This window comes from Cheilinus undulatus, linkage group 8, assembly GCF_018320785.1.
Source record: "Cheilinus undulatus linkage group 8, ASM1832078v1, whole genome shotgun sequence".
In the NCBI taxonomy this organism is placed as follows: Eukaryota; Metazoa; Chordata; class Actinopteri; order Labriformes; family Labridae; genus Cheilinus; species Cheilinus undulatus.
The window spans coordinates 2,057,902-2,082,530 of NC_054872.1; the positions used below are offsets into that span (position 1 = coordinate 2,057,902).

At 40.2% G+C, this 24,629-nt stretch overlaps 1 protein-coding gene across 3 annotated transcripts in view; it reads left to right on the plus strand.

The window, feature by feature from the left end:
- Positions 1–24,629, plus strand: part of ascc3 (activating signal cointegrator 1 complex subunit 3) — a 251,624-nt gene that overhangs the window by 86,325 nt on the left and 140,670 nt on the right. For all 3 annotated transcript variants that reach the window (XM_041793322.1, XM_041793323.1, XM_041793324.1), the window contains exon 11: positions 22,295–22,459. In XM_041793322.1, the coding sequence (XP_041649256.1) occupies positions 22,295–22,459 (165 nt within the window). The remainder of the gene's footprint in view (positions 1–22,294; positions 22,460–24,629) is intronic.

Consider the following 24,629-nt stretch of genomic DNA (forward strand, 5'->3'; position numbering starts at 1 on the left):
GGGCCACAATTGTTTGGATAACCCTGATATAAAATAATTATAACTAGTGTAACTGTCAGATATTTCCAACTTTTCAAGACACATTCACATGTATAATCACATCCTAACTGATGTTTATAATGTAAATGAAGAAATCCTTCTGTTCTCTATAGTAACTTAATAAGAAGGTCACATTAAAGTTAAAAGGTTAAAAGTAAACCTGTTGCCTAAACTTTTCTTTACTCTCTCAATATGTAACAGTCCATGCAGTCTGATTCTGCATTGTTCTCCTCCTGACTGTAACGGTTCTTTCCTCATCTCCCTCGCTGTCTGTCTGTCTGCCTCATATCAGAGCGCTACGTTAATGCAGACACGTATTTGCTGGTTAAGCAACCAGAGGGAACTACAGTATCTACGGGCGGAATTATTAAGCTAATAAATACTTGAATATTACATCATTTAGACTACAAGACTTCATAAAATCTCAAGTCCGTCTGACTTGATTTTGAGCCTCTGAGGGGTGAGCGGCTTAGATGGTGTGGTGAGGTAAAACAACTCGAGGCACGGATGAGTTTTCTTGAAGGTGCAACATTAAGTCCCACAGTACTGCCCCGGGGCTACGTGATGTTTGCCTGTGTTTCGTGCAGCTGCTTTGACATGCTGTTATTGTTTAGGAGGGGGTGGGGTGAGTGTTTGTGAGGGACAAGTCGTGCCCCGCCTTAGTGTTACCCCAGGAACATATTCCTCAGATATATGTTCCTCTTTCTAAAAAATCGCAGCTTTTCAGTCAAATTCACTCAATTTCTGCGATTTCCGCGTTAAATTGTAAATTCTGTTTTTATTGACCAATTCTGCAATTCAGTCCACGATTCTGTTAATATGGAAATCATAGGACCCTAGAATTGTGCAGTCCCAGATTTTTCCTTATCCTGTCATGAAATATTTTCTGAACTTGATCAAATCATCTTTAACGAACATTACAGCCCCAGAACACTGACTGACGGCTGACAGTGATCCTCAGACTATTATTGGCTAAAGTTAGCTGGACTACAGCTACAGTGTGCTTTTATGATAAAGAATTACTTGTCCTTCACTTCCCAACAATCATTAGAACATGTTAAATCCATCAAGCATAGCATTTCTTCTTGTTCACGTGCTTTTATTCTGAATTTTCCTGCATTAGTTACTCAATGAATCAAGATTTATCAGGGTAAAACTGATGAAGAAAGACAGGGCTGTGACAGCAGGGACATGCAGCCAACACGCAGCAAACTGGGGCCTGGTATTAAACACAGCCGCTGCATGCAGCAACATCAGTGTGAAACAGGCATTAGCTTAGCCTCTGTAGTGTCCACGTGGAGACGTTTAGAGATGTTTCTTTAGTTGAGCAGTGACAGACGGACGCAGGCTCACGGCAGGAGTGTGAACTTTAGGGCAAAGGCTTAAAGTTAAGTTTGTATTTCAGTGACTGAGCAATAAAAATGAAGTTCTTCACAGTTTTTCAGAAAGTCTCAGCTTTTCTGGAGGTTGTTGTCAGGTGACACCTTCAGGTGTTGGAAGGTGTTTTAGACCCCCCTTAGGTCTAACTGGGTTGAAAGCATGTCTGTGTCATCATGAGTGAGAAAAGCTGTTAAAGATGCTCCACTAGCCTCTTAGCTGGGGCTAATTGTCCCCATTCATTCCTATCAGCATGAAGGGATACCGAGCCCTGGTGAGAGAGCCTCAGAGATGATGGATGGGTTGTTGTTAGAGCCAGAGGAAGGACAGAGAGCTCTGATATCAGGTCAGTCACTGAAGATGTATGGATGTCTGTGCTAAAGAGCAGTCACTTGGTATCAGAATGAACAAATGCATTGTTAATGCTAAAAGTAAACAGGCCTGTGTATTAGCAAACGGGTAGTTTGAATCCAGTTTGGTAGAAAAGGATGAGAAATGATCAGAAAACACAGGAGGAGTCATGTATCAAAGCTGGGTCAACAATTCTCTTGTCACTGTCATGCAGACGACCCAGGTGTAGAGGTAATATCTCCTTACCCTGGAAGACACGTGTAACGTTTCCTGCTTCATCCTTTAATGAGATGAGCCGTCGCTCAGTCACCTCACATGTCCCTGTGAGAGCTGATGAAAAATAAAAGCCTTAACTTTCCCCACATCCTGCAGAATTACTGATTTATCACTCAAGGTTTCATGTTCAAAGCAGCACTGCTGTCTGTGCTTAGTAGTGGTTACCATGGTTACAGCGTAGTAACCACAAAAAGGCATAAGTGGTGAAAACGCTTCCATCAAAGTAAGAACCAGAGAGAGGATGAAGGAGGAACGTATTTCCTTACTATCAGTGGAAGAGAGAAGAAAGTTTGACAGTTTGTACACAGCAGAAAGATCTGCACTAATGCTGTCAGCTTTAACCAGTTAGAACTTGTTTTATTCTCTAATTCTTAAATAACAGTAAACTGAATCTTCTCAAGAGCAGAAGAAAGCAGCTACTCAATCAACATGTAATACAGACACAGGAGTCAAACAGGAGAGGTCACTACTGTAGCAGCTGTGGTTGTTCACATGGATGATCACATGTCCAACAGTGGGAAAAAGACAAAAAGGTTTATCAGTAGTCTTTACCCACGAGTAGATGAGACATTAACCAGCAAAAAAAAAGAGCCTAGATTAAACAAACAACTGTAACCAGAGGAGTGGTCTTTCTAGTCCTTCTTTGATCTCTGGGCCACAGTCATGCTGGAATAGAAAAGGACCTTCCTCAAACTGTTGCCACACAGCTGGAAGCATAGCATCGTCCTGACTGTCTTGGTCTGCTGAAGCATTAAGATCGGCCTTCACTGGAGATAAGGGGTCTAGACCAGACCCTGAAAACCAGCCCCATACTATTATCCCTCCTTCACCAAACTTCACAGTCAGACAGGTGACGTTCTCCCAGCATCCTTCAAACCCAGACTCCCCCATCTGACTGTAAGCAGAGAAGATGATTGGTCACTCCACAGAACACGTTTCCACTGCTCCACCGTCCAGTGTCAGTGTGCTTTCCTCCACTCACAGACGACTCATTTAGGATCACAGATGTTTGAGAATGGAGACTGCATGGACAGATGCTTGAGTTTAGACACCTGTGATGGTGTGGCCAAATACTTTTGTCCATTAAGTGTACAAGGTATGGCTGTTAAAATGTGGGACTAATGCAGTAATCCAGTTTTGTTGCTCATAACCATTGTTCAGTGTCTTTTTCCGTCTTCATTCAGGTCTTCACTGATCAGATATGTGCAGTCAGTCTTCTTCAGAACCTCTGTGGTTCTTAACTTCTGACTCGGACTCTAATCGTGTTCCTCTGAGCTCAGATTTGACCTGAGGAAAAAGCAAAATAATTAGGCCCTTATGAGAGGAGAATACAGCCTTAGAAGAGGAGAATATTTAAATAAATTACTGCTTTTTATCATGTTTTTTTTTATTCTCATGTTGTGCCATTTTAGTCAAATTCACTAAAACTTTATTGTCATTGGTTGGGTTGAAAATGTTGAGATCATGAATATTTATTTTACTGTTAATTTTCATCTTTAGGGTACAGAACTCTCTTTCTTTAATCATTTCTAACTATTTTCAGACTGTTTTTGTAAATGTGACTCCAACCTCAGCTGTGGAAGAGAGAAGCCTGACTTTCAGAAGTTCCTTCTCTATTGTAAAGAGAGGATGGATTTATTTTAATGAGGCCAATAACGGGAATGAAAGCTGCAGGTTGAGCACATATTTAGAGAGAGAACGTGACTCCTGCAGCTCGGAGCGAGCTGGAGGTTGGTAGATCTGCCTGAAAGACTCAAATATGAGCGAGAGAGGGATGGGGGAACATGCATATCTGTTAAATCCAAAAGACTTGGATTTGGGAGATTGCTGTGCTTAGAGTTAAAGTTTATAAGCCTTGTGGGATTTATGAGTAGAAAAAGGAAAGGTTTGGTTTGGGCGGTGTGGGGGGTTTATTCCTATGAAATGAGGCCAACTCCAGCTAATCTGAAGGTGTATTAAAGTTGCATTCCTATCAAAAGATTTCACAAAGAGAATGATTAGTCAGATCTGCTGCAGCTCTTACATCTCCCTACACTTCCCTCCAACTGTGTGAGTGTCAGAGTGTTTTCACAAAGTGTTGAGTGGAGGGCTGTCCACGTTTAAGAGGCCTGAGTGATGCCACAAACGGTAACCTTGGCGGTCTTCTGTCTCTCCTCACAGTCCTCTCTGCCTCTTTCATCACAAGCTTTTGATGTACAGGCTGCAGAGGGGCTTTGGCAGGACTTCAGTCATGGCTTGGTGTGTGAGAGCAGGCATGAAGGATCAAGACTCCACCAATACTTGTTGTATTAAGAGCTTACCTTCTGTTGGACTGACAGGTTTCCTCCTTCAGACTTCGTCGGGGTCATTACGGAGCTTTTTATTGAACAGATCACCGAGACATGCCAGGAAGGATGAAAAAACACAGATTATCAAAAGTATAAGGTGATGATCAGCACACTTACACAAATGTGGTGATGATTTTATTCAGAATACTCGATTTTTATCGAAGCACTCATGTTCACAGTTGCCCTTTGTTGAGCTTGACGCGCTCCTTTTCAAAGTGACTCCTCTCTTTCTTTCTGATGTCAGGCTGCAGGTCCATGTGAAGGAAAACTTCAATGGACCAGGAGACATTGCGGTCTCTGGCCTCTGCTCTCTGTCCATCTCAGACACTGATCTTAATGCTGATGATGCACAAATGCATCGCTCTAACATCAGCCTGTTAGCAGTTATCCATATCCATGTCATGTGCCGATGACAGTAGTGTGTCTAATGAGGAAAACTGACAGAAGTCAGAATCAGAATCAGAAGTAAAATCAGCATTCATCAGCTGCTGAAGCGATGCCCTCCGTAAGAGCCCTGAAAGGTTTTTCTAAATGCATGGAGGCAGCCGCTGATTATGGTGTTAAAATAACAAAGACTACTTTATTAGAGGCTATTAGGAAAGGATTCAAACAAATACAATCCATGCTTTTCTGCATTGCTGCGTCTGCGTTGCTGACACAGTTACACATCATGCGCTTCTGCAGCACAGTGAAGAACTGATCAGCATGCTAGCCAGCAGCTCTGCTGAAATTAAAGGAGTGGATCATTAAAGTGAGGATTTTGTGTCTTTTGAGGGCAGTGTTTGGGTGGTGAGGTCACCTCTCCTGATGAATGGTAGGGTGTAAAAGAAACAGAAGTACTATTTACTGAGTTCAGTGGTGTGGCAGAGTGGAAGCATTCTGTTTGTTTATTAACTGAATCATTACTGTTTGGGCTTTTTTAGATTTGAGAGTTTACACCTTAGAGTGATGATGAAATGCAGAGAAGAGTCTGAGCAGGAATTAAAGCTGCCTCACCAGACTCTGAGCATTGTTCTTTATTTAAAGTCATAACTCAGTCTGACACTGTGCCTTGATAAAGCCAAACACACCTTTTTAGACTGCTGATGAGGAGGAGCAGGAGGGAGAAGTTTGCTGCTCTGATTGTTCTGAAATAGATTTTCTTATAAACTCTTTTTTCTGCCTTTTGAATAAGAAATGGATCCAAACAAACTCCTCGGTATGTTTGACACAGAGGTGAGCTTTTTTGGGATTCCACAGAGCTCAGAAACTCTGTACAGAATGAAAATAGTGGTTAAAGAAAATGATTCCTCCGGACCTGGTTGTTCTAGAACAATGCTACTCAACCCTGCTCAACCGAAGAGCCAAATGTTTGAAAAATACATCTGCAAGAGCCACAATCTAGGTGGTGGGAAGTGGCAACGATGGGTTTAAGTGGCAATAAAAATAAGTGAAAGGTGACAAAAATGGTCAAAAAGCAGCAAAAAATTGTCAAAAATGGGTGAAATGGGGTGAAAGTGGGTTTAAGGGCAATAAAAATAAGTTTACTTTGGCAAAATTGGTCCAAAAGCGGCAAGAAAGGGTGAAAAGGGGCAAAAATGCGATAACCTTTGTGAAAAGTGGCAAAATTAGGGAGAAAAAGTGGCAGAAAAGGGCAGAATGTGGCAAAAATGGGAGAGAAGTGACAAAGCATGAGTCACTAATAACTAAAGTAGGCAAAATAATCAAAAAGGTGAAATATTGCCAAAAACACCCCAGCAAAGATTGGCAAAATAGGAAAAAATGGAATTTAATGGCAAAGGCAGCTAAAATAGGCAAAAGTGGCAAAAAATGGCAAAAAGAAGGATAAAAGTGTCAAAATTGGGCTAAAAGTGACAAAAACAAGTGAAAAAATGGGCTAAAAGCAGTAGAAATTGATTAAAAGTGGCAGGAAAGGGAGAAATGGGACAGAAGATTGCAAACACAGGTAATGGAAATATACAGACAAAAAATAAAGGTTGACAATTAAATCTGCTGTGTAAGTGTTGGAAACAAACTGACTGAAATGGCTTCCAATGGATTATTTCTAAGGTCAAAGTTCCCTGTTTTTCTGGTTTTCTGGGGGAATCGTATTTTAAAATTAAGACATAAAAGAGCCACAAATCATCACAACAGAGCTACACGTGGCTCAAGAGCCACTGGTTGAGTTTCACTGTTCTAGAAGTTAGTTTACATCTGTGCAGCCGTGTTGATCCCATGCAGACTGTAGAGGCCCTCTCTGTTTCTCTTTCTCCTGGCTCTCTGTGGGACAGAGGAGAAGTGCCCAGCTCTTCAGCCTGATTTGTCCTCAGGCTGATGTCCACTTCCCCAAAATTATAACAGCGACCCTCTACTGTGATTGCTCTGCTGGCTCCCCTCTGACTGAACCTATGGAGGACACTCAGCTTCTTCACGGTCCCTCAGGAAGTAGTTCCTGACCGGCCGTGTTAGAGATCACTAAAGCTCTTATCGATGCACTGACAGACACGCCCCACTGTTGAATAATACTCACTGATTGTTGCTGCAGCATCCCGGTTTAAATGAAATCCTAGACCATCAGCAGAGTCAGTGACGGATTAAACCTGACCTTACTGATGCTGACTTTCTCTGCTGTAAACCCTCAGAGTCTACGTTGCACTAAAAGTTTCTTGGCATGTTAACATCCAGGCTTCAAGTGTCACATTTCTAAAATCAACAAAGTAGGATGCATCAATCATAGGCTTTATTTTTCATTCATTTTGAATCACAACCAAACAGGAGGTCTGTTTGTTTTAGGTCTAATCATGACAATATTTACAAACAGCTCCTTTATTTTATAAGAAGAATGTTAGAATCTCCATAATAAGTCGAATACATCAGTAAAATAAAAGTCTGTCGGTAAAAATGTGTTTTTAAAATCATGGAATTCGTAACGTTCATTTAAGGAACCTGGTTTGGATAATGTTTGATTTCATATTTGTAAAAAAAAAGAGAATTGGTGAAACGGTTTCCTATGCTGATGGGAAACCAGATCAGTGTTTACGAAACGCAGAATCTGTATTCACATCATCAGTCCATACCTGCACACTGTTTTTCATGTCCGGGTGAGCTAAAACACTGTTCAACTCTGCTTGTCTTTGTTATTATTGACAGACAAGTCAAGCTTGCATTGCCGTATCATATAGCAGCTGCAGTTTCCCTTAGAGGAGTTGCATGGAAAAGGTGTGACCTGTCTTATCGGCTGATCCTGTTTAGTTTTGGGACTGTGTCCCCTGCTGCCCAACAGATTTTTGAGGACGGTATCACACACTAAACAAAATAATTCTTGGACCTGCCTAAAAAAAAGCTTGAACTTGTTAAAATCAAGTGATTCTTTTCTTTTTTTTTTCAACTCAAATGAGCAAGTTGCATGAAGTTAACTTGAGTTGAGTCAACTTAAATTAGTTGTTTGTAACAAGTTGAAGCAATTCTGTTTAAGCAGGTCCACCATTTTCTTCTTTCAGTGCAGTTGTGGGAAAACTGGAGGCCCCTGGTCTATGTTCACAGTCCTTTTGGCCCCTGTCCTGATCTCACTGACCTCCCTGACCCATCAGTGGTGGTTGTTGGTGTTCTCCCAGTCCATGATGTGGTTTTCCCTCCTGCAGCGGTCTGTCATCACTGATTTATGTTCTGCTTTTCTCTGATGGTTCCTTCTTACATACTGTCATGTGTTTTTCCTTGCATGACAATAAGGATCTTACTATTTCTGCTATAGATGACATACATTGAAGAAACAACATATGCTATATGATATTAGACACCTGTTCCCACAGGTGCATGCAGTCTCCATGTTCAAACATCAGTGATCCTAAAAGGGTTGTTCTGAAGAGCTCAGAGACTTCAATGTGGTGCAGTGATGATGCCACCTTTGTAATAAGATGGTTCCTGAGCAGTCCCAGGCGTCAGTTGGAGTGAAGTAAAGAACACTGGCACTGGACTGTGGAGCAGTGGAAATGTATTCTGTGGAGTGACCAATCATCTTCTCTGTTTGGCAGTCAGATGTTGAGTCTGGGTTTAGAGGATGCTGGGAGAATGTTACCTGTCTGACTGTGAAGTTTGGTGGAGGAGGGATAATGGTATGGGGCTGGTTTTCAGGGTCTGGTCTAGACCCCCTATCTTCAGTGAAGGCCGATCTTAATGCTTCAGCAGACCAAGACATTCTGGACGATGCTATGCTTCTAACTGTGTGGCAACAGTTTGGGGAATGCCCTTTTCTATTCCAGCATGTCTGTGGCCCAGAGATAAAAGAAGGACTAGAAAGACATGGTTTGATGAGATCACACAGAGTCCTGACCTCAACTCCATCCAGCACCTTTGGGATGAACTGGAACAGAGATTGTGAACCAGGCCTTCTGGTCCAACATCAGAACCTGACCTCATAAATGCTCTACAGAATGAACGGACACACATTTCCACGGAAACACTCTAGAATCTTGTGGAAAGCCTTCAGAGAAGAGTGGAGGCTGTTAGAGATGCAGAAAGGGGGCAGCTCCATAATAAAGTAAGCATTCATCAGATTACCTGGAACATCTATGCAAGGATAGTACCTCTGGTTCCTGGAGGGGATGACTGAAATGATTTTAAAGAGTGTGTTTCACTGGAATCTGGTCTCTAAGAAGAGGCTCTTGTGTTTAGCGGTCGAGCCAGGAATCAGATGAAACAGGCTATTATGCCATCAGCTCCTCTGACCAGACTACAGTGGGATTACTGGACCTTTCCACAAGTTCACAATGATTGATTTTAGTTAAATTCTTCTACTCTCTTGGTTAACAACAACTTCTGTAGTCAGCTAGACAAACTTAAAAAAGATATTGAATTCTGGAGATCATTGCCACTCTCTCTCATAGGGCGTGTTAATGCTATTAAGATGGTTGCTCTCCCCAGGTTAATGTATTTGTTTCAGAATATTCCAGTTAAGCTCCCCTTGTCATTTTTTAAAACTCTGGACTCAACAATATTGCCATTTGTTTGGGGGTATAAAAACCATCGAATATCTAAGGCCCATTTACAAAAATCCAAGAAAATGGGGGGATTATCCCTCCCAGTATTCCAACACTACTATTGGGCAGCTAATGCCAGAGCCTTAGTATACTGGCATGACCAGTACCTCCCAACAAGTGGCTTCAATGACAAGCCTACACCTAAGTGGCTACAACTGGAATCTCAAGCAGTAGAAAACAGTTCTCTTGCAGCTCTCATGTTTGCAACATATGATTACCCAGTAAACAGTTTTAAAGAAAATTTTGTCCTGTATAACTCAATCCACATCTTAAAACAGATGAAAAGGGTGATCCATGCACCTGAATTCTCTATATATTCACCTATTTGCTTTAATCACAACTTTATCCCATCCAACTGTGACCAAGCTTTTATTCACTGGGGCAAAAAAGGAATCAAAACAATTGCAGACTTGTATATGAATAATCATTTTGCATCTTTTGTGGAGCTTAAGGAAAACTATTCCCTCCCACAAGCCCATTTTTCCGATATTTACAAGTTAGACAATTTGTTAAGAGTAGCTTTAATAATTTTGAGAGCTTACCTAATGAACATCCCTTTTATGAATTTTATAAAAGCTGAGCAAAATGTATCCTAATATCTCTGACACTTGTGACAGATGTAATGGTGGGAAGGGTACACTAGGTCACACTTTCTGGTCATGCCCAGAGATTGTCCCCTTTTGGCAGGACATCTTTAGTTGGTTTTGCAAAATTTATAATTTAAAAGTTCAACCAGATGCACTGATCGCCTTGTTTGGGTGCGCCAAAGCTCTTCTGAAACTCCCATATACTGTGCAACAGGCTTTTATGTTTGGCATGTTAGTAGCTAAGAGAATCATACTGAAGGAATGGAGAACTTTCAATGCTCCTTGTTTCTCTCGATGGATTAAAGAATTAGTTTCAGGTATACATTTGGAAAGGCTCCGTAGCTACAATCATGGGTCTAATGAAAAATTTGAGAGGGTCTGGGGCCCAGTTATTAGATCTCTTAATGTTTTCAATTCTTAACTGTAGTTCCTGCTGGGTGATATGAATTTTGGGATATCCTTTGCCTTGTGCTTCGAGGAGGCTGAAGCTTTGCTGCGTATTTTGCTGCGTAGTCTGACTTTTTGTTGTAGCTTTTGTTTTGATACTATGTTATTGTATTGTCATGTTTTTGTTTAGTACAGTTTTTGTTTGTCTCTTAATGGTTATTTGTCTTGTATGGAGTCTTGTTTGTGCAAAAACATGATAAAAAAAAAAAAAAAAATTCTTCTACTCTTTAGGCCAATCATCCTCCAAAAGCTAAAAGAGCAGCTCTTATTGTGGTCATGTTTGGGATTAATATTCATTTACTGCTCATGATGAGTCACACATAAACTCTGAGCTGTGCGTAACAACACCGCTCTGAGAAGGTTTTCATTTCTGTTTGCCTCAATAAGCCGTTAGTAGATCACACAATCCAGTAAATGTCTTTCCCCACCGCCGCCCCCCCCCCCCCGTGTTCCTCCCACCCACCTTTTCCTCCCACATCCTCCTCTCTCCATGGCCACGATAGTCACCATGGAAACAGACGGGGTTTGATGGGATGCTGCCATGTAGATGCCAGTGTGCGGGTGGGTGGTACCCTGGGACTTCCAGGTCCTCTTTCCTCTCTGTCCAGAGAGGAAATATCAGTTAATGACATCCAAGAAGGAGCTTTCTCACAGCCAGACCGTTCTCTGGGAAAAGGATGAAAAGTCCTTTCAAAGAAGCTGGAGTCAGCGCTAATTTGTTAGCCCATGTTTCATCTTTAAAGAAAGCTGTTAGAGACAGAGAATGAAAAGTGGGAATGCATAAACACATAATAGGAGTCATTACTGAAATGTCACACTACTTATTGTAAAGATGGACGATATTTTTATAACATTAGAAAGACGCACAGACGCAGATCCACCTAATGGTGCTTAGTTAGATTTAGTGATGCTTGTAGCATGCAAAGCTGCACACAGTCATGTCAGCCTGACCACAGAGAAGTTTGATCATCACTTAGAGCTGGGCCGTGCGTGGAGTGAGGAGACACTGATGAATTCATCAGCATGGGCCAGTATCAGTGTCCAGGGTTTGTTTGTCATCCCAGTTGAATGCTATTCAGATATGAGAGAAAATGTTTGAGCATGAGTGTTAGACCTAAAGAAGTGGTGCAAACAGCCTCGGTGTCACAATTATCCCCGTTAGTAGCCCAGTGGATAGCGGTCAGGATGAGGGTCAGGACTGGGCCTCATCCACCAGCATCTCCTGAAGAGTTTTCTTCAATCTTTCTTGAGGAAGTTTTGCAGAGAAACCTCCAGGATGTGGGATTCATGGCACATTCTTAAACTGCTCAGTTGTTCTCTTCTGTGTCCTTAAGTTGATGAATGCCAGGTGCTCTAAGCTGGAGCAGGTGCACCTCTTTATGCCCATTTAAGGGCATGAGAACAGAAATCTCCAGCAACACACGTAGTTTAGAGCAGTGGTTCTCAATGTTGGGGTCGGGACCCCATTTGGGGTCAAGAGACTCTTAGAGGGGGTCACCAGATGCCTTAAAAAAAACAAAATATGTTTTTTTTCCAACCCAATTTGTTACTGTTATTTTCCACCCATTTTTTTCACTTTTCCCTGCCAATTTTTGCTCATTTTAACTCATTTTTGTCATTTCTGATCTGTTTCCAAGACTTTATTCTGACAGTTTTTCCCACTTCTAAACCAATTTTTGCTGCTTTCTTCTATTGTTGTCTCTGATGACCCATTATTTGGATATTAACCTATTTTTCACCCCCTTTGCATCCATTTTTGCCCATTTTAATTACATTTGACTATTTGTTTTGCCCATTTCTGCCATTTTTTCCCACTTTTGCCAAGTTATCTGCCTTAGTTAACCCATTTTGCCAGTTTAAACCACTTATTCTGACTTTTTAATCCCATTTCACCAAAGTTTCCACCCATTTCTGCCCCTGAAATCCCCTTTGACCACTTTTTATTCCTGTTTTTGGTGTGTATTGCTGCCTCTCTTAATCTATTTTTTGGCAGCCTAACCTTTTTCTTCTACTTTTAAAATCCCATTTCACCACCTTTTCCACAATTTTTGCCATTTTAACCCATTTTAGCTGTTTCAATCCATTTTAATTCTGTTATAAAGAAAAAACTATGCAGATTTTTGAGAAGACTATCCACTAAAAGATATTTGTTGCTTTGTTAAGAATTGTTTTTATTGTTTTTTTAGGTTTAAAATGAAATGTGGTTATTGCAACTTAACTGTATAGTGGACTGTGATTTTGCTGACCTAGTTTGCCCCTAGTTTGGCTGGGCCCAAGGGAGCTCTCCCATTTATCCCCCTTATAGGCGGCCTTGACTGCATGACTATTTTTGAATGTGCAGGTCTGTGTTCAGCCACCTTCAGGTACAGCGAGGGTCCCCGGTTTCTGGCACCTTTATTTTGAGGGTCGTGGGCTGAAAAGATTTAGAACCCCTGGATTAGAGAACAGCTTTATTAGAATGATGTGTTTGTAGCCTTCATCAGGGTCATCAAAAAACAACACAAAACCACAACAAAGTGAAGAATTTAAGTATTTCAGGCTCTTTTTCCTGGCTGGGAGTAAAGTGTATTGTTGGAATAGCAGAAGGACTGGTGCAGCATCAGCTGTGCTGCAGGTGTTGTGTTTGACCGTTGTGGTGAAGAAGGAGCTGAGCCAGGAGGCAAAGCTCCCAACTTACATGTCCGATTGTTTCAGCACCTATGGGCGTGAGCTTTGGGGGGTGACTGGAAGGATGAGACTGTGGAAGCAAGCAGTCAAAATCAGATTCCTCTGGTGGATGTCAGGGCTCAGCCGACATAGTTAGTCTGTTTTAGCACACCTGCAAACTGCAGGTGACACTGATGCATTTGATAGTGATGTTGATTTAAAGAAATAGATCCCAGGTGGACTGTTCAGTATAAAGACTGTTGCAGGGTTCCCATATGCACAGACACTCATTGGTGCATGTCTCTCTCCCCCATTCTCTTTTCTACTGTCCTGTAAAAAGGCCAAAAAATGAAATCTTTAAGAACAACTGTTTCTGATCATACAGGAGCATGCTGACTGGTGTTGGCTGGAGAGATGCTTTACAGGAGCGCCACTTTGGAGAGGTGCATTGGCAGCCATCATGAAAGAAAGTCAGTGACCGCAGGAGGTCTATCTATGCTTGAATACACTGCAACACACTGAAAAATGAATCAGTTTAGGAGCTGTTTGTATTATTATAAACATCAGAGATGCATTTTGAATCTGGGATACCAGAATTAACAAAAGACATGCAGGATTCATCCAGAAGTGATTTTCAGTAAAACAAACAGTAACTTTAATATGTATTAATAATTGAAAGCTTATATTTTTTTAAGGAAGCATTTTGACATTAGTTGAGAAAATACACATCAGATAATGATGTTCATGACGAAGCAAACAGCTTTGAAATAAATGCATTCCTCCCAGCCATGACAGAATAACTTTTGTCTTCATCCACGACTGCAGCTCTTCAAAAGGACGCCTGCATGATGACTCTGAACAGCCTGAATCAGGAAGAACATTCCTCGAAACCAGGGCTGAATGACTGCCTGTTCAACCATCAGAATTTAATCAGAGTTTTAGTGTGAGCATGAACTGTCCTATTACAACAGGGGTGTCCAAACTATGGCCCAGGGGCCAAATGTGGTCCATTTTTGATCGGCTCCTCAAAACTTCTTCAAGTTAAATTAAATATGGTCCTCAATACAGCATAAAGCTTGTGCCACGCTGTATTATTCTTCTTAGTTTCAAAACAAGGCAGTGCTACCATGCTAATACTGTAAACAAACATTTTGACAAGGATTTATAGCTGTTTTTTGTTTTGTTTTGTTTTGTTTTTTCAGGACAAAATTGAGATGACACTATAAATATTAAAAATGTTTGCAACCAAATGATAAGATGTCTTGATTAATAATGCCCTAATGCAGGGATGTCAAACTCAACCACATTAGGGGCCGGGTTCTGAATTTGGGTCCAACCTGAGGGCCGAGCAGTGTCCACATTTAGCCATAAACCTTTCCCCAGCAATGAATTATGGGGGAAAACCCTTAGCACTGATGATAAGGGATTTTGAGATTGAAAAAGGTCGAAATGAAAAGTTTAAAGGCTCAAAATCTAAGATAAAATTCAAACTCATTAGCTCAAAAGGTACAAAACATGACATTTAAGGTTAAAATAATGTTTTTAAAAGGCAAATATATGACATAAAAAGTTGAAATCATGATTCCTATGAGTCAAAATATGAGATCAATTCAAAATCATCAGTTTAAAACATCAAAGCTTGGGAAAAAACATTTAAATTCTTAATTTTAAAGGTCAAAAAATTACTTACAATTTAAAATTGTGGAACTAAAAGGTCAGATTATGAGATGAAAGTCAAAGTGAGGAGATTAAAAGTTCAAAATATTACTTGAAAAATTAAAATGGAGGATCTAAACGGTCAAAAAACAATAGATAAAAAGTCAAAATTGTGAATTTAAAAGGTCAACATATGAAATAAAAAGTCAAAACCATTACTTTGTGTCATAACAGAGGTGCAAAATTAAGAATATGAAATGAAAACATAGTTGTCTTTTACCACATTCCTGACTTTTTATCTAATTATTTAAACTTTTTCTGATTTTTATGACTTAACAAGGATATTTTAGATCATCATGGCCCCCGGGCCTTGAGTTTTACACCCCTGGTTTAATGTATTACAGCAGCACCAGTGATGTTCCAGAGCTGACTTGGGGCCCCTGAAATCTTATTGGCCTCCCCAAAATCCTTAAAATGATTGGTCATTTGCCTTGTCAGCCATCAACTAGCCTTTTAAGTGTACCCAATCACTGAGCATGTCTTAACCAACATTAGATAGGTTTTACTAACTTAGAGGTGAGATGTATAAAAGTGGCCCCACCATTCTTACACAGTTCTGTATGCGGCCCCCAGTGGAAAATGTCTGGACAACCCTGTATTACAGGATGTGATGCCAGCAGCCTGAGAGCCAATCACTGTGTAAACAGGTAGAGAGAGTAAATGTAGCTGTGCCGGCCCGGAGGAAGCCAGAGTCTCTAATCAGTGTGGGAGAAGTCAAATACGCCTAAACAGAAGAGTTTATCTCCAATCAAGGTTTTTTAAAGACGACCAGGCTGAATTTACCAAAGTGTAAATGTTCATCTTCAGGTATTTCGCCTTGATAAATGGCCCACCATAAATCTCACCTTTAGAGGATGTCTAACTAATCACATCATAACAAGCTTTCCTGTAAATGCTGCAGGAAATGTCAGCGACGTCTCCCATATGCTGAACATGTTTCAGAGCCAGAATTAACAAGGGAGAAACTCCAACATTAATCAGTGTACCTGGCAGGTAGCAGCAGAAATGTAAAACATGCGTGACACTCCTTAAACAAGGTTTTCTACAGAATGAACATAAATCATCAAATCTGCCTGAAGCCAGCGTGCAGCTCATGAATTTAGCATTTAGAAAACAGAATCTAAAAGAAAGGCGGCTCTTACTCTCACACAGAGAAGAGCTGTGTTCCTATTTATTTAAATTCAGACTTCAGAAATCACTGAAGTCTGAATAAATGAAGACAAGTCTGTTAAAATGCTGAACGACTCCTGACATCCTCTCAGCAGGTTTGAAACGTTCACTTACACCTGCAGACTGAAGGAGCAGAGAGAGTAGTGATGAATTCAGTCGTCCTCTTCACATTAAGGGCACACAGTCTGCATATACTCATCAATATTATTTATACTTCATTATTTTAAGGTTTTGCTGCTTTTTTCTGTGGATTATATTTAGTGCAAGAACAGTGGAAAGCAGTTATGGCCTCCTCTGAAATAAAAATACAATAATAATAAAATAAAATAGAATAAAATAAATAAAGCAAAGTAAGATAAAATTAAACTAAATAAAATTGTATAGAACAATTAAATAACCTAGAATAAAATACAATAAAACAAAGGATATAAAATAAAAGAAAATTAAATGAAGGAGACAATTTCCTCCTTGATGGATACGTATGGCTTCATGGTGGCCCAATATTTACTTCAGGGACTGTTCCTGGTTCTAATCCCTGACCAGTATGGGTCAGGGTCAGGGTCAGGGCCTCTCTGAGTGAATTCTCATACAGTAAATTGACCTTTTGTCAAGCCCCGCCCTCCTTAGTTTCAGTTACTAGGGTTTTAATGATCCATCAGTGTCTATCAGTGCATTGGTTGGTAGATTAATTATCCAATCAGAATGATAGTCAAAAAAACCATCTACACTGTCACCTTTCAGCTTTTATTCTGAAATTGTATGCAGGCATGTTGTGTTAGAAGCTGAGATGAAGAGGATGTCCCTTCTTCTCTCAGCTGTGTGGACATATTTTGGACAGGGACGACACCAATGCAGGCCTCTCGAGCACAGTGGCGTTCACTTCTCTCTCCCAAACACACAGGGATCAAGCCTGAGACCTCCACTGGAAGAAAACTTGGGTACCGAGTGGCCAACTGGAACTAGACTCTGGGTTCAAGTCTACTTGGATCTGACTCTCGGTCCTTTATGTCAGTGGTTCTCAATCTTGGAGTCAGAGCCCCACTGGGGGTCGCGGGACACTGAGAGGGGGTCACCAGATGCCTTAAAAAAAACTAGGAATATTTTTAGATTACACTGTTGCCACTTTATGAACATTTAGCCAAAGTTTAACCCCTTTTTCATCACTTTTTAACTCAAATTTTGCCAATTTTAGCATATTTTTTCCACTTTAAACCCATTTTTATCCATTTTAAACCCTTCCCATTACTTTGTTCTGCCTGTTTTTGACACTTCTCAACCAATTTTTGCCACTTTCTGCCTATTTTCTTGCCTCTGTTGACCCCTTTTTACACCTCTTTTCGCCCATTCTAACCACAGTTTACCCATTTTTGCCAGTTTATATCTATTTTTTATCCCATTCCACCTCATTTCCACCATTTTTTTGCGATTTAAATCCATTTCAGCCACTTTTAAATCCCACTTTACCACTTTTCTGCCAATTTTTGCCACTTTATCCCTTTTTTTTTGGGTTATTTTTTGCCACTTATATTTTATTTTTGCCACTTTTAGCCCATTTATGTTCTTTAAATATCCAATTTCACCACCTTTTCACCATTTTTTGCCATTTTTAACCCATTTTGCCATTTTTAACCCATTTTAATTATGTTTTTAACAAAAGTTTTTTTCATTTTAATAAAAACAGAAATTTGTTTCATTGATAAGAGTGGTTATTATTCAGGTCAAATATAAAATATGGTTTTCACAGCTTAACTTCGCAATAGTCCATGGTTTTGCTGACCTCCATGGGCCCCCAGTTGGGTCTAGGCTGGGTCCCAGAAGCCTCCCCATTTACTATTCTTCAATGTTCCTGGCTGTTCAACCACTTTCAGGTACAGCGGGGGGTCCCTGGTCTCTGGCACCTTTATTTTGGGGGTCTCAGGCCTAAAAGATCGAGGACCACTGCTTTATGTGAGTCCACCCTAAGCTTGTCTCTGAGTGCCAGCTCAGTGATTGATAAGCTATCAGGCCAGGCTTTCCCCCAATAATGGATGGATACACACTGACAAATGTGAACCCAGTTCCTCTGTGATTCAGCTGTTTTCAGCCTGAACTGTTTGATGTTTGTGTATGAAAGCTCCACTTGTACAGTTTTTGAAGCATCCTCTGATGCAGCAGAGGATGTTAATGTAAATCTAACCCAAAAAGAAGAGATGCAGATGTGATGGATTACCTGTCTCATGCAATATTCACGTCTCTAGAGGTTGATTTTTTTATCACGGTGAAGTGAGCAGAAGTGGACTCTAAAGTGGGAAATCAATCCAAAATGTTTTGACATGCTTTAAAAAATCGTCCCCACGCTGAGAGCATACAAACCTGCTGCTCTGAATCCTCCCTCTGAAACACGTCCAAGCCTCCCTCTGCCTGCTGCTCTCTGCTTTAGTAAATAGAAGGAATCTTCACATGCTTTTACATTTGGACTCCTTTATAAAACATCAACATCTTTAATGGGACACTTCAAATCAGTGAATCTAGAGCAGTGATACTCAACGTGTGGCTCTTTATGTGTTAATTCAAAATATTGTTCCCCCAGAAAACCTTGAAAAGGAAACGTTGGCCTCAGAAATTATCCATTGCAAGTCACATTTATCAGTTTGTTTCCCACTCTTACACAGCAGGCTTTCATTGTCAGACTTAACTGTCAACCTTTATTTTTTGTCTGTACATTTCTATTGCCCTTATTTGCAATTTTTTTGTTACTTTAATTCCATTTTTACTGCTGTTAGCCCATTTTTGCCACTTTTTTGTTACTTTTCACCCATTCTTGACACTTTAATCATGCTTTATGCAAATTTTTGGCTTTTTTGCCACTTCTCCCCCATGCCTTTTGCAATACAATGCCACTTTTTGCCCATTTACCCACCTTTTTGCTGCCTTTTTCCTATTTTTCAGACCTATTTGCTAATTTTTGCCAATTCTACTCACTTTTCCCTTATTTTTTGGTTACTTTTTGCACCTTTTCTCTCAGTGTTTGTCACTTCAACCATTTTTGACACTTTCACCCTGCTTTTTGAATTTTTTTTTGCATTTTTTGCACTTCTCCCCCATGCCATTTGCAATAAAATGCCATGTTTTGCCCATTTTCTCACCTTTTTGCTGCTTTATTCCCATTTTTCCTACTTTTTTGCTTATTTTTGCCTACTCTACTCGCTTTTCACTCATTTTTTGCCACGTTTGCCACTTTTTGACCGTATTTGCTACCTGAAATGCATTTTTTGGTCACTTCTTGCCCCTTTTTTGCCACTTTTCTTTCAGTGTTTGTCACTTTTTTACCCAGTCTTGACACTTTTATCCTGCTTTTTGCAATTTTTTCCCCTTTTTGCCTTTTTGCCACTTCCCCCCCATGCCTTTTGCATTAAATGCCATTTTTTTACCCATTTTCCCAACAGTTTGCTGCCTTTTTCCTATTTTTTGCCCATTTTTGTCACTTTTCACTCATTTTTTGCCACTTTTTTGCCACTTTGACCATTTTGACTCATTTTTTTGCCTCTTTTTTCCTTTTTTGCCACTTATCACCCATTTAAACTGCCTTTTGTGATTGACTGCCACTTTTTGTCCATTTTCCACCTTTTTGCTGCTGCTTTTTGCTCATTTTTCCCACCTTTTCCTTGATATTTGACCATTTTAGTCCTTTTTCACTCATTTTTGTTACATTTTAACTAACTTTTTGCCACCTATAACTCATTTTTTGGTCACTTTTTTGCAACTTTTCTTCCAGTGTTTGCTGCTTTTTGACCATTTTTGCCACCTTTAACTTATTTTAATTGGCACCTTTCCCCACTTAGATTGTGGCTCTTGCAGATGTGTTTTTCAACAATGTGGCGCTTTGGTTGAGCAGGTTTGACTAACACTGATCTAGAGGATTGATTTCTGTTGTTGAGATCAGTGATAAAACAGCTAAATAACAGCATCCAGCCAAACCAGTCAATCCATCCTCACTGAGTTTTTAAGGTCATTAAGAAAGCCCTTTGGCCTGTGCTCCATTTACCACAGCCTCCATTTAGATGAACCAGTATCTCCAATTAGGAGCAGCCACTTCCTTTTCTCGAGCGCCTTCCTCTAATGGCTGGACGGATTGATTTAAATGCAAACTGGAGCAGATTTAATGAACTGCTTTTACAGAAGGAGTTTAATAGAAATTTGCCCATTCTCTGACAGGCTGCTGAACAGTTCACACAACATTAATTATGCATTTTAGTGCTTTTTGAGTCTAAAACCAGAATGAAGTGCTCTTGAATTATAAACCAAGCAACATACTAAGGGAGGATTGGCTGATATTTGATCCAGGGGAGGTTTGTGGCTTGTGTTGTAGAGAAACTCTAGATTAGCAGAGGAATCACACCACAGTGACAGTCCTTGGACGCCATGTTTTACCGGCTTCCTTTGACATAGACATGGTAAACTCTGGTCACTGCAGAGCTAATATAACAGCACATAATGTGAGTAATTTCTGCACCTGTTCTGTGATGCTGTTGTGATTTAGGTGCCTCTATCTGCATTGTAATGAGCTACGGGCGATTGGGCGTTGATGATCCGTGAGTCTGACATCGTACTGTGGAGGGACTGTGACTCTCTGCTTTTACACACTGTGTGTTATTCTGTTAGGAGAGCGGGACATTTATCAGAGCAGTCATCTTGAAATGAATCTGGGAGGAAATTGTGGAAGATTCCTGAAGATTTTACCAAGCAACAACCTCAGACTGCAGTCAACCTGAAGAAGAAACTCTTACTGACACCAATACGGCAGAAATAAACTCGCTGATATGGTTTGAAAAGCTCTTCTTATCCACTTTGGTCATTAGAGTTGTAGATTATTAGAGGTGTGGCTAACCTGATTAACAGGTGGGTTAAAGGTAACACCCCCTTTCCCACCTTTGAAATGTAGCCAAACCCTCAGAGCACTTTTTTAGATGTAAACCCACGTATGGGGGTTCAGTAGGACTTGCATTTTGTGTTAAAAATCTGCAAAGTGAAGCCCAAAACACACCAGCAGTGTTCCACGGGGCAAGACTGGCCAAGTCAATCTCCAGACTTAAAACCATATAGAGCATTTTACCTGCTAAAGAGGAGACTGAAGGGAGTTACCCCCAAAACAAACAACAACTGAAAGAGTCCGCGGTGAAAGCCTGGAAAAGCATCACAATAGAGGAATGCAAAAGTTTGGTGATGTCAGTGGGTCACAGGCTTGATACAGTTAATGCAAGAAAAGGATCTGTAACTAAGTATTAAGTCTTACTGACTTTAAAGGGGACTTTTTTTTACCCTTAAGTCAAGTTTATATTGTTCTCAAAGGTCTCCAAAACATGCCTGTGAAGTTTGTTGCTGGAAAAAAACCCTCCAGTGTTGGATTTTTGCATGTCTAAAAAAACAGCCCTGCTCAGAACAAGCTGTTTCTGTGGCTTTAAATGTTAATGAGCTGTCTAACTCCGCCCTCTGCCCTTTAGTTAGCTTTAGCTTCCATGGTCTAAATGTAACGTCAGTGCCATGCTTTAGCTAAAACCTGATCTGAATCGAGCTCCAGAGAGGACCAGGCTTTATTCTAACCAGTCACTGTAATGTTGTCTTATTCTCTGTGTCACTGCTTTGGTTCTCACATCACCAGCTCCAGTTCCCTATCCCTGTCTTTACCTCTGGTCTGGCAGCTTTGGTTTAAACATACATAAAATATGTTCTCCCTCCATAACCATGCTATTTTAGGTCCTATCAAATGCAGGAGTACCAGAGATTATATCTTTGAAAGCACCTGGAATCCAAAAGTTCTCAAACGTATGAAGAACTGAAGATGTTGTACTACAGCAAACTTAAACCAGCTGTGTCTGGTACCTGTAGTGTAAAATTAGTATTTGGTGGTTTAAGGGTAAAAAGGAGACGTGCTTCCACATTAAAAATCCACACATTACATGTCTATAATGTAGCTGTAAGCTTAAAGTAAGAATCTGAGCCTGTCAGCAGCAAACAAAAGAGCTTTTTGTGGACCTGGAGGTTCTCTGAAACACCATCATAGCTATTTGAATATACCTCATTCCCATTCAATACTTACACACTAACTTCCTCTGAGAGATGCAGATTCAGTGCCTCTGTAATGATAAATGGACTGCAGGAGCATAGCAGTATGATTTAAAGTTTTAGTGCACCTATAAACTCTCAGAACATTTATCTGCTTTTTCTTTCTGGCAGCATGGAATAAAGTTGTATTATTTCTTTGTTGTCTTAGTTTTCTAATCTAACTACTGTCTTTCTTGAGTCGGTTAAGTAAAGTAGAGTTAAAACCACGGACCTATCCATCATGTCCTCCTCTTTGCTCCAGATGTTGGTGACGACTCCAGAGAAGTGGGACGTTGTGACCAGGAAGAGTGTCGGAGACGTGGCCCTCTCACAGATCGTGCGTCTCCTCATTTTGGATGAAGTTCACCTTCTTCATGAAGACCGAGGACCAGTACTGGAGAGTCTGGTGGCCAGGACCATCCGACAGGTCGGTCTTTGTTTCTCTGATGCTTCTAAGCGCCTTTGAATATTTAGATCAGTGACACTCATCGTGTGGCTCTTTTGTGATGATTTGTGGCTCCTTTACGTCTTTATTTGAAATATTTTTCCCCCAGAAAACCTTAAAAAGGTCAACTTTAACCTCAGAAATGACCCATTATTCAGTTTGTTCATCACTCTTGTACAGTTGGCTTAAATTGTCAACCTTTATTTTTTTGTTTGTTGTTTCTGTTGCTCTTGTTTACAATTATTCCTCCTTTTTTGCTACTTTTAATCTATTATTACAGCTTTTTAAGCCAAAGTTTGCCCCTTTTTTACCCCTTTTCACTATTTCCTTCCACTTTTTTGCCATGTTTTGCCCCTTCTCACCAATTTAAGCTGCCTTTTTCCATTGAATGCCACTTTTTTCCCATTTTGCCCGTTTTAGTCTCTTTTCACTCATTTTTTTGCCATATTTTTACCTTTAAAAAAAAAAAACATTTTTACCACCTGTAACTCTAATGTAATTTTTTTTTATCAATTTTGCCACTTTTTCTCCCCATTTTTTGCATATTTACACCTATTTTTTGCCACTTTTTTGCCACTTTTTGACAATTTTGCCAATTTTGCCCATCAAAGTCTCATTTCACAATTTTTTTGCCAAATTTTTACCAATTTTTTGACCAATTTTGCCACCTGTAACTCATTTTTTGTTAACAATGTTTGCCATTTACCACCAGTTTTTTCCTCTTTTATCCTGTGTTTTGGTATTTTCAAATTTTTCCCCCTTTTTGCCATTTTTTGCCCCTTCTTGCATATTTAAGCTGCCTTTTTCCATTTTTGCCACTTTGGTCTATTTGAGTTACTCATTTTTTGCTGCATTTTTACCTTTTTTGACTATTTTTTCACCTCTAACTCTTTTTAATCAATTCTGCCAATTTTATCACATTTTTTGCTAACTTTCACCTATTTTTTGCCACTCCTGTCACTTTTGGACCATTTTACCACTTTAACTTAATGTTATTGCCACTTTAACCCATTTTTGCCACTTTTCACCTCTTAGATAGCGGCTCTTGCAAAGATATTTTTAAAATAATTTGGCTCTTTGGTTGAGCAGGGTTGAGTAGCACTGATTTAGAATGTGAAATTATTCAGTTTAGTTGGTGAAACACCAGTTTATTCTGAGCAGCAGTGCAGTTTAAAGAAGGTCCTTAAAGGTTGTGTCACATCCAGACTGTTTGGAGGGGGGGGTCTTCTGTCTGATGTCAGGTTTCTATGGACCTATGTAAACATGGTAGCTTCATTTAGCTGTTCCATCTCTCTAGCAGTCCTGGGGAAATGTCAGCTCACATCAAATGTCACCGTCCTTTGAAAAGTCTCACACATGGAGGTTGAAGATAGATCTGTTGTCTTCAGATAGCTCCAATGGTGACAAAACCACTCTGATAATCTCTGTTTAACACAAACATGAGCAGCATCCCCAACAAGCATAAGTAGCAGCTAGATAACGAACGACCACTGCAGGTCTGTGGGTAGGCCTTTTCTCTGGCACCTTTATTCCCTTTATTATGAGCTATAATCAAGCTGTTTTCCTGCTGGTTTAAGATACTCTCCGACAAGTGAGATCTAAAGTTTTTGTCTTTACACTCTAGATATGTTGGAATATGGTTGCTGTAAACATGTGAAAACACTGAGATCTACATGTGACTGAATTCTGGATTCAGACTGTTAGAGAGTTTTCCACCTCTTTAGGACAAAGAAGGCGTGTGCCTCTGACAAGGAGTAAACTAGCTAACACAAGCTTTAGAGGCAGCTTCTGTCCTGTCAGTCCAGGATTGTTCACTATCAGTGGAGCCAGCTGGTAGATCAGACTCCTGCAGGAGAGGAGCAGAGACGTCTTTTCTAGGCCTTTGGCGTGAATCTTTGCTCTTCTGTTGATAAAGAAATGTCCAGTTCAGATCAGCCTGCTGTAGGGCCAAATGAGGCCCACGGTGCAGTTTTACCCAGCCCGCAAGATCATGTATCTTATCTTATTAATTAAAACTGACTCACCAGAATAAGGTCTGCAGATTTAACCTTTAAGATTTAAATAAAATCCTTGTTGAGTTATAAAAATCTGAAAAAGTAGAGAGTAAAAATAATAACATAAAAAGTCAGAATGACAGAGAGAGAGAAATTAA